Here is a 16,673-nt window from a genome sequence, read left to right on the forward strand (position 1 = left end):
GTGTCCTGGAACTCACGCTGTAGCCCAGGCTGGCCTGGAACTTACAGAGATCCTCCTGGCTCTGCCTCCCGAGTTCTGGGAATAAAGGTGTGTGCCACTGCCTCCTGGCTCCAGTATCCTTCTTTTCAAGACTGAGTAATACTCAACATGCATAGCTCACATTTCATTTACTCACGTACGGGTAGCTTTGGAGTGTTGCCACTGTTAGACTTAAGAATGTAAGAGTACAACCCCAAATGTGGAATGGCTGAATTATATAATCTCCACCACTACCACCACTACCACCATCACCACCACCTCCATCCCCAGAATGTTTCTCCACGTCGCCTTGGCGTTCTTGGAACTTGCTCTGTGGACCAGGCTGGCCTTGAACTCACAGATCTGCCTGCCTCTGCCTCGTGAGCGCTGAGAGCAATTTCAAGGGTTCTAAGCCTTCCTACATCTTTCCCTGTGGTTACTAGTTTATGACTTGTTGTTTGAAGTTTGGCGGAGCCTTCTTGCTGATACCGTAGTACTAAAAACTATCTCTGAAGTGAGTAATGTGCTGTGCTACAGAGTTCTGGGTGCTACCCAGTGCCTTGCATCCTGTTCCCTTCCTAGAGAGAAGTGGCTTCGCCCAGCCTCAGTACCGCCATCTGTTCCTCCTGTAAGTGCACACAGGGGAGAGAGAGGCAGAAGCTCGCTGCTTTCCTGGGAATTGGATCATGAAGTATGGCGCTCTCCCTGGAGAGCATGTCACTGGGCCTGGGCATCATCTGGGTTTAGTTGGGTTGTGATGCTAAGCCCATTTTATGGAAATGACCCACCATGGGAAGTTAAGCATGTATCTTATCTTAAAGGAAAAGAGTTTGGGCAAATATGCAGCTCTAAGGGCCGTGGGCTGTGATGGATCCCTGGGGATGCCTGGAGAATCGGTCATGGTGGGTCTCCCTCATTCACTTCCTGGTGTTTCTCTTGTACAGGAATCATGGCCCAAGTAGCGATGTCCACACTACCTGCTGAAGATGAGGAGTCCTCAGAGAGCAGAATGGTGGTGACGTTCCTCATGTCTGCCCTGGAGTCCATGGTGAGACACTGGTAGTTCTGCCGGTGTTGGATAGGATTGGGCTTCTAGAGAAAATGCTTGTGCTCCTGTGAAACAATTAAATTAATTAATTAATTTTTATTGCAATGCTGGGGATTAAACCTAGGACACTGCCTATGCCAGGCCAGCACTCAGCTGCTGAGCTCTGCCTCTAGGCCTCTTGACTTTTTTTGAAGCCAGCTGACCCTGCACTTTTGGATCGTTTTATCTCAGTTTCTCCAAAATGCTAGGCTTATAGTAGGCCAGCACTCTACCAACTGCGCCACATCCTCCCACTCCAAGATTTGAGCTTTCAAGTCGTATTTTATGCTGTTTTCGAACTTTACATTGCTGGGACTCAGGCTAGGTGTGGCCCCAGCATTGTGCTATATATACTCCTACACATCTCAGCCCTCAAATTCTCAAAAATACTTCACCTCAGCTGGGCGGTGGGGGCGCAGGCCTTTAATCCAGCACTCGCTAGGCAGAGGCAGGCGGATCTCTATGAGTTCGAGGCCAGCCTGGTCTACAGCGTGAGTTCCAGGACAGGCATCAAAGCTACACAGAGAAACCTTTTCTCAAAATAAATAAATAAATAAATAAATAAATAAATAAATAAATAAATAAACAATCTCTGAGTAGATTATAAGAAACTGAGTAGAACCTTAGCAGGAGGATCTTGTGTTATACCATAGTTTGGGTTATATAATGAGCTCTATTTCAGTATACCAAGGAAAACTCCAAAGAAGCAAAAAAACTTAGGATTGGCATTGCATAGCAGCCCTAGGAGGGGGCCTCAGGTCTCCTGTCAGGATGGTGGCATTTGTTCTCCGGCTACATCCGGATTAGTTCACCAACATTCCCGCAGTGTGTCTAGAGTCTCAGTCCTTCCCAGTGTAGCAGCAGCGACCCTTTGGACCCTGCTTTGCCGCAGACCTCGCGAGTGCAGGTCTGCAAACCTAGGAGTCAGACTTCAACCCACAAAGGTTTTCTGCTTTTGTGGTTGTTGTTACTTTGTTTTGTCTGTGGTTACGAGACAGGGGTTCTCTGTGTAGTTTTGGTGCCCGTCCTGGATCTCACTCTATAGCCCAGGCTGGCCTCGAACTCACAATATTAAGATGGTTTCAAGTGTTAGATTTTTAGATTTAACTGGAAAGCAATGGCACTTTAAAATGGCTGTGTATCCTCTAACTTTGACTGTTTCTGTCTCAGTGTAAAGAGCTGGCCAAGTCCAAGGCCGAGGTGGCCTGCATCGCCGTGTACGAGACGGACGTGTTTGTTGTTGGAACTGAGAGAGGACGTGCTTTTGTCAATACCAGAAAGGATTTCCAAAAAGATTTTGTAAAATATTGTAAGTGGAATGTTTTTGTCTCGTGTAGCTTGTACATTTTAAAGATACTTATTTCTGGCTAAGACATCTCAGACTTTGTAAGAGTGAGTTATGCCAGAAAAAGACTAGAGACGTTCTGACTTGTTTGTAGGCGTGGTTGGGGAACCGAGTCACCGAAGTGGTCACGTAGAAGGAAGTATGAGGAGGGTGCTGGTAGGTGTCTGGGGTAGCTGAGTGCATTTGCTGCAAGAGTGGGCAGGAGCTGAACAGCTCTGGAAGACCAAGCTGCTGAGATCGAGGGTGGGCGAAGCCTAATGCTCCAGGCCTGTTCAGGGATGGACACTGGCTTCGTTGTTTTTTGTTTTTGTTTTTGGGGTGGTGGTGGTTTTGAGACAGGGTTTCTCTGTGTAGTTTTGGTACCTGTCTTGGATCTTGCTCTGTAACCAAGGTTGGCCTCGAACTCCCAGAGATCCGCCTGTCTCTGCCTCCCGAGTGCTAGAATGAAAGGCAGGCGCCACCACTGCGGCCCCCTCCCCCCAGCTTGGGGGTCTTAATAGGGCTCCTTGGTCTCCCCTTGCCCTCCTGGTCTTGTTTAGACAGCAGCCTTCAAGCCGCCTGTGCTCTTTCTCTTCCCAGTGGTCTTCTGGGTACAAAAAGCTAGCATCTCAGGACCTTCCTGCCTACGTTCCTCTAACCTCCCTCCTTTCTCTGTCTCTGCTCTTGGGGGACGGGGGAATGACCTCCGGCTGCCTCATGGTGGAGTCTGTGGGTGGGGTCTAGGTTCAAGAGAAAGCACTTTTTTTTTTTAAAGATTTATTTATTTATCATATATACAGTGTTCTGCCTGCATGCATACCTGCAGACCAGAAGAGGGCGCCAGATCTCATTACAGATGGTTGTGAGCCACCATGTGGTTGCTGGGAATTGAACTCAGGACCTCTGGAAGAGCAGCCAGTGCTCTTAACCTCTGAGCCATCTCTCCAGCCCCGAAAGAGCACTCTTACGAGGTGGCTGTTGGGGCAGATTCAGGTGTGGCCACGTTGTGGTGGGGCAGTGTCTCTCAGTCTCCATCTTGAGAACCCACTGTAGAAGCAGAGGGAATGGAGGAGTGCTCGAGTGTAGCCCCACTGGGGCAGTTGTCCCCGGGAAGTCCTGGATCCCACGAGCCGTCAGTCCAGGCTGGTCTCGAGGGATGAGTCCAAGATCTGCTTTCAGGTCCTTTGATAACTGTTGGAGTGGCTAGCATCACAGTGTGAGGCCCCTTCCATAGGGCTTCTTCAGAAGAAATTTAACCACCATTTGAAAACACTGGTGGGTCTGTCTCCGTGGTCTGCAAAGAGGCCCTGTAGTGTTGCACTGAGCCAAGGTCATGGTGTCCTGTTATCTGAGTAGCACTTTTCGTACCAAGAAGAAAACCACTAGAGAGAAATAGTTGCCTAAATAACGTCTCATATGGATTTAAGCCTAATGCCCAGGGAATGGGATTCCTTAAACCATTAAAGAAACGTGCCAGCGGGTGGTGGTGGCACACGCTTTTAATCCCAGCAGTCAGGAGGGCTACACAAAGAAACCCCGTCTTGGAAAAACAAGACAAACAAACACCATGCCAACCGTTCAGCTCCATGGCTATACTCGGCTGCTTGGGTGATAAAGTCCACACAGGTAGCAAATCACCTTTATAAATTTTTTTACTGTCAAGGTCCTTGAGGATCTGGTCCACAGGATCAAATGGGCATGAGAGGAACCCCTGTCTCCTCTAGCCTGCCTTTTAGCAGTTGTTCCATCTATGTGAGGAAAGTCAAAGGCCTCACTTGACCATGGCTTGAAATCACGGAGGGGAATTTTCTTCTGTATTGGCCCTCCTCTTTGTAGACTGGACACTGCTTAGAGCTCACCAGGTGGGGTCTCCACGGCCTCTCCTAAACAAGAGAACAGGTGATACTACACATTTTTTTTTTCCCCACACAGGGTTTCTCTGTGTAGCTTTGCACCTTTCCTGGAACTCACTTGGTAGCCCAGGCTGGCCTCGAACTCACAGAGATCCGCCTGCCGCTGCCTCCCGAGTGCTGGGATGAAAGGCGTGCATCACTATGCCCAGCTGTGACTACCTACAGTTATAAAATATTTTGAGAGATGCCCTAGTCCTGGGACCTGTTTGACTTTGGAAGGCAAGGGGGAAATAGTCTCCCTTTTCATCCCTCTGACCACGTTAGTATAGCCTCTAAGTGGCTGTCGAACACCCAGAAGGAATTGCACCAGCCTGGGCCTTTTAACTACTGTGAAATATTTAGATAAAGCTTGGGCAGAAATATGAAACAAACAAACTTCTGTAAGCCAGTCCTTGTAGTTGTTACTGAGATAGACCAATACTCCGCCGATTTAAGCACAGGTCTGACATCCGGTGTTTTGAACTTTGACCTTTCCTATCCCTTTTATAACTTGTTCAGACTCTTGGAATTTGCTTAAGTTTCCCAGCTTTCTTTTCTGGAAAGGCATCCAGCCATCTGGAGACAGATAACATTAGCAAGTGAGCAGTCAGCAAGCCTGGCTGTGGGGATCTTTTACAGGTTGTTACAGGTGACGTCATGGCAGCTGTTTGGCTTGGAAGGTAGTGCTATGTGGCACCAACTTATTATTTTTTTAAAGATTTATTTATTTATTATGTACACAGAAGAGGGCGCCAGATCTCATTACAGATGGTTGTGAGCCACCATGTGGTTGCTGGGAATTGAACTCGGGACCTCTGGAAGAACAGTTGGTGCTTTTAGCCTCAGCCATCTCTCCAGCCCGTGGCACCATCTTATTAATAAGAACATGTTGAAACCAAACTACATACGTAATAAAGCAGTAGTACTGTGTACATACCGTTAAGCTCTGCTCCCAGGTACACCTTAGGGAAAGCACAAGCTAGTCTTTCCGTACTACACAGAGTGATCTGCCCTAACGGTGCTTTAGGTTCTGAAGGAGTGTAAGTAACAGATACTCAAAAGGCATTTGTTTGCTCCTCTGTAAAACCTAATGGCTTACACTGTGAGTCCAGTGACAGCTGGCTGGACCCAAAGCACCTGTCTGACCTTTTTATAGCCAGTGTCGATTTTTCCAGACCAGTCTGATCACCTGTTGGGTCTTCCATTGGGAATGGCTTTGATAAGCTTTCCTTTCAGAGTCTAACTTTTATGAGGTTATGAGTGAGTGGCACTGTCTTAGTTACTGGTTTTTTGTTTGTTTGTTTGTTTGTTTTGTTTTTGTTTTTGTTTTTTCCCCTGTGATGAAACACCATGACCAAGGCAGCTTATATAAAAAAGCATTTAATTGGAGGCCTGCTTAGAGTTCCAGAGGGTTAGTACATGATCAGCATGGCAGGGAGAGTGGCTGCATGCAGGCAGGCATTGGAGCAGTAGCTGAGAGCTCACATCGTATCTGCAAGCTGCAGGCAGCGAGACAGAGACAGAGATGGACTGACTAAGACTAAGCCTGAGCTCATCCCCAGTGACACACCTCCTCCAGTGTGGCCACACCTCCTAATCCTTCCCAAACAGTTCCACCAGTTGGGGACTAAAGATTCAATCATAGGACTCTATAGGGGCCATTCTCATTCAAACTAGCACAGCGGGTAAACACCCATGACCAAAAGGAGGAGGGTCAAGCTAATAAAAGTATCTGCCTTTACCTATGTCTAACCTGGGACCTGACTAGACTTGGGGTGACCAGCTGCTTGGAAGCCTGGCACACCCTCTCTTATCTTCAGGCTGTGCTAATGAGAAGGCTCTGTGGATATGGTGTGTCCAAACTGCATATGGATATGACCCATGGGATTTTGGGTCCTAGCCTCCCTACAAAAGGTCTGAGGGCCTAATTCTGCCCAGTGTGTGAACAGCTGAGAGGCAACCTTCATAGAGTCTTGGAACTAGTTTGCCCCATTTGCAGTGAGATAGAGAAGAAAGAAACTGAAGTCTTGAGCATGGCTTGACCAGTCTGTCAACAGGGAGCAGCTAGACTCTGTAGGATTACCACACCTACCATGAAGGTCTCCCTCCATCTCCCAGGTTCCTCCTTTAGTCTTCCTTAGGACTCGTATTGTGCTCTTTTCCCCTGGCAATGGAGACACAGCTCCAGGTCTCCTTTAGCTGTTTCCCAAGATATTTATGATGCCACCCATGCTCAGAACACTTGGTTAAAGCACACAAGCTCCGACAGGCATTAGAAGCCCCATTTCCTGAATTCACTAAGCACCTGCTATGTGATAAGACATTTCTAGGGATCAGTAATTCACCCAGTTTCATAGAACTGGAGACCACCAGATGCAAAAAGGGAGGCAGGTAAGCTCCAGCCCTGTAGGCGTGATCTGGAGCATCTCCGAGGGAGGCACGCCACTTGCCGGGCTTTCCCAGGGGCGGGGTCTGGAGAGAGAAAGGTATGGTTGAGGTGAGAGGCTTCTACCTAAACTCATCACATTCCTATCTGATCTCCAGATGGGCCAGCTGAAGGCCTTTGGAGGTGACAGCTCCTGGTAGTGCCAAGTTTCACACCTGTGACATGGCTTGAGTGAAGTGTCGGCCTACCGAAACAAGTTACAAGCAGCTCATGGGTCCTTTTAGACTTGACCGCCAAGGTTCCAGGCACATACCGGGCCTGCGTTTGGCCAGTGATGCTCTGCCCATTTTCAACTGCCGTGGCTTTTCAGACACACCTTCCTTACTATGTCTCACTCACAAGAGGCCAGGAGGTCACAGTTGCAACCAGCAGAGCCTGTGGCATAGAACACAGTCGCAGAGAGGGGACGCCTCAGCAGGGAGAGGTCAGCGGCTTGTCCCTGGGGACAGAGAGTGACTGTGTTCTGATCTCTGACAGGCCAGGCACACCAGGTTAACTAAACCGGAAAAGCGACAGCTGGGTACATCCGCGACAGGGAGAAGCCTAAGGCTTGGATCCAAGCTGGTGTTTTATAGGGTCCTCCTGTCCCCCTGCCCTGTTTAGATACCGGAGTGTGGGGGTTACAGGAGTGCTGGGATTGTCAAGTGCCAACTGAGCTGTCTTCCCAGCCCTCTGTTTTCTTGGGATACAGTCTCTCTCTCTCTCTCTCTCTCTCTCTCTCTCTCTCTCTCTCTCTCTCTCAAGACTTACTTATTTTTATTTTATGTGCATGAGTTTTATTTATTTATTTATTTATTTATTTATTTATTAATTATGTACACAGAAGAGGGCACCAGATCTCATTACAGATGGTTGTGAACCACCATGTGGTTGCTGGGAATTGAACTCAGGACCTCTGGAAGAGCAGTCAGTGCTCTTAACCTCTGAGCCATCTCTCCAGCCTTTTTTTTTTTTTTTTTTTTTTGAGCTGAGGATCGAACCCTAATATTGTGGTGTTCTTAGATAACTACTTAGTGATAACACTTTCTTTTTTTTTCTTCTTCCTGGAGCTAAGGACCGAACTCAGGGCATGTGCTTGCTAGGCAAGCGCTCTACCACTGAGCTAAATCCCCAACCCATGTATGAGTTTTTTTTAACTGCGTGTGTGTCTGTATATCACATGCATGCAGCACTCACCAAGGCCAGAAGAGGGCATTGGATTCCCTGGAACAGGCATTTTAGAGGGTTTTAAGCTACTGTATGGATGCTGGGTATTCAACTTGTATCCCCGGTCTTCCTGCCTCAACCTCCCCAAGTGCTGGGATTACAGGTATAAACCACCTAACCCAGCTAATTTTATTTTTACTATAACTATTTATTTATTTGTTTTTGGTTTTTTTTTTTTTTTTTTTGAGACAGCCCTGGCTGCTCTGGAACTCACTCTTTAGTTCTGGAGTTGGCTGGCCTCTAACTCCCAGAGATCCGCCTGCCTCTGCCTCCCAAGTGCGGGGATTAAAGTCTTGTACCACCACACCCAGCTCTAAGTTTTTGTTTTTAAATTCCCCCTCATTCCATTTCTCCCTGAATTTTCTTTTTTTTTCCTTTTCTTTTCTTCTTTTAAGATTTATCTATTTATTATGTGTACAGTGTTCTGCCTGCATGCATGTCCGCAGGCCAGAAGAGGGCGCCAGGTCTCATTACAGATGGGTGTGAGCCACCATGTGGTCAGTGCTCTTAACCACTGAGCCATCTCTCCAGCCCCTTCCCTGAACTTTAATAACAAATGATGTTAGGATGTAGTGCCTGGGCGTGGTGGGTCATGCCTGTAAACCAGATGCACTTAGAAGACCGAGGCAGGAGGATTGCTAAGAGTTCAAGACCAATGGTCGTACGTTGAGGCAAAGCTAGGTGATTTCGTGACGCCTTGTCTCCAGAAGGGAGGAGGGGAGGCAGAAGGTTAGGAAGGCCAGAAGGAAAAGGCGTCATAAAACTTCTTTCTTTCTTTCTTTTTTTTTTAAGATTTATTTATTTACTATATATACAGTATTCTGCCTGCATGTCACTGCAGGCCAGAAGAGGGCACCAGATCTCATTACAGATGGTTGTGAGCCACCATGTGGGTGCTAGGAATTGAACTCAGGACCTCTGGAAGAGCAGTCAGTGCTCTTAACCTCTGAGCCATCTCTCCAGTCCTAAAACTTCTTTCTAAAGGTCAAGTAGTAAGCTGGCGGCTGTGCTAGTTAGTGTGTGTCAACCAGTTCCCTAGGAAGAGGGAACCTCACTTGAGTAAATTGCCCCCAGCAGATTGCCCTGTGGTCAGGTCTGCAGAGGCCTTTTCTTGATTGATGATTAATGTGGGCGGGACCAGCCCACTGTGGGCGGGGCCACCCCAGCAGGTGGCTCTGAGTTGTCTAAGAAAGAAGGCGGAGAAGGTAGGGAGAAGTAGTAAGCAGCATCCCTCCGCGGCCTCTGCTGTGACTTCCCTCGATGACGGAATGTTTCTCCTGCCATAATGGTGTTTATTGCAGCAACAGAGACAAACTGGGACGGTGGATGTGAGCCTTTGCCCCACTGGTTATTTTACAGGCGTTGAAGAAGAGGAAAAGGCAGCTGAGATGCATAAGATGAAGTCTGCTACCCAGGCGAATCGGATGAGTGTGGACGCTGTGGAGATGGAAACACTCAGGAAAACGGTGGAGGATTATTTCTGTTTTTGCTATGGTAAAAACGGAACACTTTACCATTTAAGAAAAGTACATTCTGCAATGGTATTTCCTTCTTTTAAAAAATTGTTGGTGTGTACACACGTGTGCATTTATGGGTGTGAGGGCTTTGGTGTGAAGGTCAGGACAACTTGATGGAGTTGGTTCACCTTCCACTTTATGTGGATTGGGGCATTGAACTCAGGTTTGTGCAAGAGTTTGTGTCTCTTCCACTGAGCAGCCTCCCTGATCAGTAAGATACATTCTCTCTCTCTCTCTTTGGTTTTTTGAGACAGGGTTTCTCTGTGTAGTTTTGGTGCCTGTCCTGGATCTCCCTCTGTAGACCAGGCTAGCCTCGAACTCACAGAGACCCGCCTGGCTCTGCCTCCCGAGTGCTGGGATTGAAGGTGTGCATCACCGCTGCCCGGCGAGATACATTTTCTAAATGGTGGATTTTACAATTGATTTGACAGTCATATAACATACTTTTATAAATTGAGTAGATTCATTTGTGAATTTAAGAGATTAAGTCAAAAGAATTCAGAAATACATATGACTTACTTATTTTTCCATTATTGGGCTGCCGCCGTGGCATGTGAGTGGACCTCTGCGTTTCAGGCCTGTCTGGCCTGCATAGTGAGAACCTATCTCAGAAGACAAAAAGAAAAAAAGCCAGCTACAAATTTCATTGTTCTTCTTTGCGTATGTGTCTGGGAGGGGGTTGCGCCTGCATGTTGTGGCGTGCAGGAGGAGGGAGGTCAGCGGGCATCTTTGTGGAGTCACTTCTCCCATGTTATGTGAGGTCTGGGTTCAGACTCGGGCAACAAGTCTTGCACGGCGAGGACCTGGACCCTTTGAGCCATTCAGCTGGCCCGAGAGTTCCTTGTTTTTGACATCAGTGCTTGTCCTCAGCTCTCTGCACTGCCGCTCTGCCTTCGTCCCATCATGGGGCACAACCGATTATACTGTCGACCTTATCATTTGTTTTGGCCTGGGGGTGAACCCCGAGCCTCACTAAGGAACTGATTGACAGCTGAAATGCACTCCATCCTTAGCCCGATCTTTTTTTTTTTTTTAAATTGTAAGACAGGGTCTCAATAATCCTCATGCTGGCTTCGAATTCTTGTCAGCGCAGGCAGGCTTTGAACATTCCTTGATCCCCCTGCCTCAGTCTTCCACTTAGTTGGGCTTATGGATACACCATATTGGCTGGAGTGAGGCCTGTTGTGTATTTTGTGTTCTGGGCCTTTGGGTTGATTCCAGCTTCTGGAATTAGCTGACAGGGGAATTGACGTAGTTTTCCAGACTGTTACTGGAGATTCTATTGTAAGTTAGTGTTGAAGTCAGATACTGTGAGAACAATCAGACTGCCACTTACTGATCTCTGGCAAGCTGTTTTTATTTATTTATTTGCTTTATTTATTTATTTTCTTTCTTTCTTTACGTAGCCTTGGCTATCCTGGAACTCTCTCTGTAGACCAGGCTGCCTCAAACTCAGATCCTCCTGCCTCTACCTCCTGAGTGCTGGAATTAAAGGTGTGCACCACCATGCTCTCTGCTTGTGATAAGCTCTTGACTGGTTACTTTGTATGTGTGTCTGTGGAGAGGTATATGTGTGCAGATGTGTACCTGGTGTGTCTTTGAAGGTGTGTGTGTGCAAATGTGTACCCGGTGAGTCTGTGGAGGGGTGTGTGTGCAGATGTGTACCTGGTGAGTCTGTGAAAGTGTGTGTGCGCAATGTGTACCCAATGTTTCTGTGGAGGGGTATATGTGTGCAGATGTGTACCCAGTGAGTGCATATGGAGGGATGTGTGTTTGCAGATGTGTTCCCGGTGAGTCTGTGGAGGGGTGTGTGTGCAGATGTGTACCTGGTGAGTCTGTGAAAGTGTGTGTGTGCAATGTGTACCCAATGTTTCTGTGGAGGGGTGTATGTGTGCAGATGTGTACCCAGTGAGTGCATATGGAGGGATGTGTGTTTGCAGATGTGTTCCCGGTGAGTCTGTGGAGGGGTGTGTGTGCAGATGTGTCCCTGGTGAGTGCATGTGTCTTTGTCATCTCTTGCTACCTCATATTTCTTTCAGAAGTTTTTTTATATTTATATTTATTTATCGTGTTTGTACACACCTGTGTGTCTATGTCCACGTATCCTGTAGTGATATTCCACTCACCTGCTGAGCCATCTTGTCAACCCTCCTTTACTGATTTATTCAATTAGAAGTTCAAATGTTTTTGTTTGTGTGACTTGTTTTACCTCCATGTGTGTCTGTGTACCATGTGTGTGCCTGTTGTCTGTGGAGGCCAGAGGAGCATGTTGGATCCCTTGGAACTGGCCTTACAGACGGCGGTGAGTGCATGTTGTGGAATAGTAATTGAAGATATGTTACGTTTGTTTATGCTATGGTTTATTTGTCTAATGATGCAAAGATGTGTCTCATTCTTTTGTGTTGCATTTGTTTAATTCTGTAAAGTTGTGTTACTTGTCTGCCTAAAATACCTACCCGATGGGTCTATTAAAGAGCTGAATGGCCACTAGCTAGGCAGGAGAAAGGGGAGGTGGGGCTGGCGGGCAGAGAGGATAAATAGGAGAACTCTATGGAAAAGAAAGAATAAGGAGGGAGGAAAGGAGGACCCCGGGGCCAGGCACACAGCCAGCCGTGGAGTAAGAAGAAAGGAGATATAGGGAATAACAAAAGGTAAAGAGCCCAGAGGCAGAACGTAGTTCAAGAGAAACAGAATCATTTAAGTTAGAAAAGCTGGCTAGAAACAAGCCCAGCTAAGGCTGGATATCTGTAAGCAAGAATTAGTCTCCATGTATTGGGAGCTGGGTGGTGGGTCCCCAAAGAGTTAAAAACAACAGCACTGGCAGTGTGGGTGCTGGGAATCGAACTCAGGTCCTCTGGAAGAGCAGTGCTCTTAGCCACTGAGACACCTCTCCTGTCCCCTCCAGCTCACTTTTTTACCTTTTTTTTTGGAGACAGGGTGTCTCTGTGTAGTGCTGGCTCACTTTGTAGACCAGGCTGGACTCGAACTCACAGAGATCCATCTGCCTCTGCTTGTTGAGTGCTGGGACTAAAGGCGTGCGCCACCACCGCCATCTTACTTTTTGAGATTGGTCGTCTTACTGAATCTGGAGCTCACTGACTGCCTGGATTGGGTAGCCAGTGAATCCCACAATTCCTTTTTTTCCACACTGGGATTACAATGAGCCTATCCTGCCCCGTTTTTTATGTGGGTGGTGGAGATCCAAATTTGGGTCCTCATGGTTAAGTGGCCGTCACTTTACGTACTGAGATATCTTCCCAGCAGCAGTGATTGAGTTTTCAATTGTGACCCTGGGGTCATGCTAATCTCATGTTTTGCTTCCATAGGGAAAGCTTTAGGCAAATCCACAGTGGTCCCTGTGCCGTATGAGAAGATGCTGCGTGACCAGTCAGCTGTGGTGGTACAAGGGCTTCCCGAGGGAGTTGCCTTCAAGCACCCTGAACATTACGACCTTGCAACCTTGAAGTGGATTTTGGAGAACAAGGCGGGGATCTCGTTCATCATTAAGAGGTGAGGTGCTTTCTCCTCTGTTACCCACCATTGTTGACCAGATCTGTACAGTTGTTTAATCCAGATGCTGTTGTGTTGCTGCTTATGCTAGTCATGTGTTTTCATACGTGGTTTTGTCTTTTGTTTTTATGCAGACCTTTCCTTGAACCGAAGAAACACCTCGGTGAGTACATTCCTTTGTTTACACCTTAGCCTGCTGGATTCTTGATTATTGTCTTTGATTTTCTTTGAGTCAGTGATGTAAGATGTTTTTGAGTCAGGGTTAGTGAAAAACCCGTGGCAGCTCACTGAGGTAAATACGTGGAGGAGGCTACGTGGTGTTTCATGTTTCCATTCCCCGGGACTCTCTGCCTCTGCCAGATCCTAAGAGTGGCTGGTTGACGGAGTATCACTGGCAAGGCAGAGAACACAGGCGTGTGTTCACCACTGAATATAGGACGGACACCTTTGAGTGTTGCTCACGTATTAGGAGATGTCAGTGGCTGTCAAGTGACCATGACCAAAATAACATCCGTAAGTCAGAGCTGCAGAGAGGAGCTGAGGAAGATCACTGGAGGGCTGTTACAGCAGGGCTTTGTCTAGGGTGGGCTGGCCATTCCACTTAATTAAGACAATGAACGGGTCTACTTGACATGCCGTGTTTTGTTTTGTGTGGGGTGGGGGTTAAGATTTATTTCTTATGCATACAGTGTTCTGGCATGTACATGCCAGAAGAGGGCACCAGATCTCATTATAGATGTTTGTGAGCCACCATGTGGGTGCTGGGAATTGAACTCAGGACCTCTAGAAGAACTGCCAGTGTTCTTAACCTCTGAGCCATCTCTCCAGCCCTGTGTGCATGTGTTTTTAAAGTTTGTGTGTGTGTGTGTGTGTGTGTGTGTGTGTGTGTGTGTGTGTGTGTGTGTTCATGGAGGCCTAAAGAGAAGGTATCAGATTCCCTGGAGCTGGAGTTCTAGGCAGTTGTGCGCTGTTCATTGTGGCTGCTGGGAACTGAACTCAGGTCCACTACAAGAGCAGTGAGCACTCTTAACCCCTGGAGTGAGCTGCTGGCCCCTACTTGACATGTTTTAAAAGTGATACTCGGTACCATAGAAGACCTTTCTAGCACATAAAGATGGAAGGGAAAAGACGCATAGATATATAGATATGAGTATGTGTATGGGTACGCGCGCGCGCGCACACACACACACACACACACACACACACACACACACACACACAGCCTTTAAAAAAAAATCTGAGGTAGCTGGGCAGCCGTGGCCCACCAAAACTACACAGAGAAACCCTGTCTTGCAAAACAAAAAAAAATCTGAGGTAGTCAGCTTGGCCTTGGACACATTGTGAAGCGTGATCTTCCCTCTAGGTGTGTGTAACTACATCTGACTTACACATTTTCTGCTAATTGAAAAAATTTGATCAGGGTGTTTTTTTTTTTTTTTTTTTTTGGTTTTTTTGAGACAGGGTTTCTCTTTGTAACAATCCTGGCTGTCCTGGAACTCTCTCTGTAGACCAGGCTGGCATCGAACTCACAGAGATCCACCTGGCTCTGCCTCCTGAGTGCTGGGATTAAAGGCGTGTGCCACCACCGCCTGGGCTGGATCAGTTTTATTAAGATGTAATTGAGTTTTATTAAGGTGTAATTGACGTATTTAAATTGACGTCTTCTAAGAGTAGAATGCATGATTTTTAGTAAATGCACAGTCGAACCATTTGAAGTCCGGGCTGGGCACACAGCTAGTGGCGGAGTCGTGGCTCGGGCATGGGAGGCTGAGTTCAGTGTCCAGCACTGGAAAAGCTGCTTCTTGTTGGTCGTTTTGAGCCAGCGTGGACTCACAGTCCCAGACCTCCAGCCTCTGCTCGGGTGCCAGCCGTTGTGGACAGCACCACCATGATGGGCTCAGTGGTAGGTCAGTCTCTGACATGTGTTGTCTCCGGTGCCGTGGATTATCTTTTTGCTTGCTTGATAGTTTTTTTTTTAAATTCACTTGATTTTCTATTATTTTGTGTGTATGGGTGTCTGTGTGTTTGTCTTCACACCCTCCGGTGTCTGGTGTCTGAGGAGCTCAGGTGACATCAGATTCCCTGGGACTACTAGCATTACTGCAGTTGTGAGTCAGTCCCCTAGTAGGTGCTGGGAATTGAACTCAGGACCTCTGGTATCTGGTAGAGCAACCAGTGTTCTTAACCGCTGAGCCATCTCTCCAGCCCATTTGCTTGGTTGTTTTGTTTTTTTTTTTTTTTAGAAAGGGTTTCTCTGTGTAGCCCTGTGTCCTGGAACTCACGGAGATCTGCCTGCCTCTGCCTCCCCAGGCTGGGACTGTGCTCCACCACTGCCTGGCTGGGAGTTTTCCTTTTTATGTGTTGGCGCCATGTAAGCGTCTGTGTACTTGTGCATGTGTGGATCCGTGCAGATGCCAGAGTTAGCCTATAGTGGACTATTCCACCATCCTCCTCAACCTTGTGTTTGAGACGGGGTCTCTCACTGGCCCTGGTGCTCCCAGCCGGCCCGTGAACTCCAGGCTCTGCCCCACTTCAGCTCCAGCTTTTATGAGGGTACAGGGAATCCAAACTCAGGTCCTCATGCTTGTTGTACAGATCCTTAAGCTACCGAACCATCTCTTAGTTTAAAAAAAAATTAAATGTATTTCATGGCTGGAGGGCATGTGTGCTACAGCACACGGTGGAGGTCAGAGGGCATCTTGCTGGAAGTAGTTCAGTCCTTCATAGGAATTCCAGGGACCAAGTGTTGGTTTTCAGGTTGGCCACGAGTGCTGTCTCCTGCTGAGCTGTCTCGCAGGGCCCAGTCTTAATGTTTAGAGGAAATGCTTTTTCTCTGTCACTGTGCCCTGGATGTCTGTCTTCTCTGACATGCTGTCGTTTGGGGGCTGGGACGTGACTCAGTCCACGATGCTTGCTCACCACTCATGCTGTGGAGGTTGTATTGCAAAAAAAAGAAGGAAGACATTCCCTTACCTTGGGACGTGGACCTTGGCCTTGCAAGTGTTCTTCTCTAAGCATTACAGCTTTTTAGCTCCTGGATCCAGTTCTTCCGTTTCCAGTGGTGCCAGGACTGGAACCCAGGGGTGTCGTCGGTCGGTGCCAGTCACACGCTCACTGAGCGACACCTCCCAGATCTCCAGTCTATTTTGGGTTTGTGTATTTCAGAATGTAAAGGCATAAATTTGTCTCTGCATCTGGGTCTCCAGTGTTCCAGCAGCCATCAGTGAAGAGCGTGATATATCTATCTATCTATCTATCTCTCTCTCTCTCTCTCTCTCTCTCTCTCTCTCTCTCTCTCTCTCTGTCTCTCTGCGTTGTCTTGGTAACTTTGCTGGAAGTCAGCTGACCCTGACTCTATTTCTGGGGTTTCTTCACAGCAAATGTGCCAGCAAGAGAGAGTCCCTCTCCTTCCTGCCCCAGTGTGCCTTTTGTTCCTGACCCTTTGGTCTGGCTAGGGTTAACACCCTAGCCAGATGCCACCTTAATGTCCGGGCTAGGAGAAAACAGTCTCTCACCTCCACATTGTTCTCCGTGTTAGCAGACCATTCCTCTTTGAGCATTAAGAGGGAATGGATCAGTGTGTGGGGTCCTTTTTAAGATTGAGAGAGAAGCCGGGGTGTGGTCCAGGCCTGCGATCCCAGCACTCAGGCACTGAAGCAGGAGGATGGAAAGT

The 16,673-nt window shown here is 47.6% G+C and overlaps 1 protein-coding gene across 13 annotated transcripts in view; it reads left to right on the forward strand.

Moving 5' to 3' along the window:
• Gtf2i (general transcription factor IIi) overlaps nt 1-16,673 on the forward strand; it is a 93,815-nt gene that overhangs the window by 23,854 nt on the left and 53,288 nt on the right. For all 13 annotated transcript variants that reach the window (XM_036172386.1, XM_036172392.1, XM_036172391.1 and 10 more), the window contains 5 exons: nt 963-1,066; nt 2,276-2,414; nt 9,333-9,467; nt 12,817-13,000; nt 13,135-13,163. In XM_036172386.1, the coding sequence (XP_036028279.1) occupies nt 968-1,066; nt 2,276-2,414; nt 9,333-9,467; nt 12,817-13,000; nt 13,135-13,163 (586 nt within the window). In that variant the 5' untranslated portion in view covers nt 963-967. Of the gene's footprint in view, nt 1-962; nt 1,067-2,275; nt 2,415-9,332; nt 9,468-12,816; nt 13,001-13,134; nt 13,164-16,673 lie in introns of those variants that run through there.

This window comes from Onychomys torridus, chromosome 22, assembly GCF_903995425.1.
Source record: "Onychomys torridus chromosome 22, mOncTor1.1, whole genome shotgun sequence".
In the NCBI taxonomy this organism is placed as follows: Eukaryota; Metazoa; Chordata; class Mammalia; order Rodentia; family Cricetidae; genus Onychomys; species Onychomys torridus.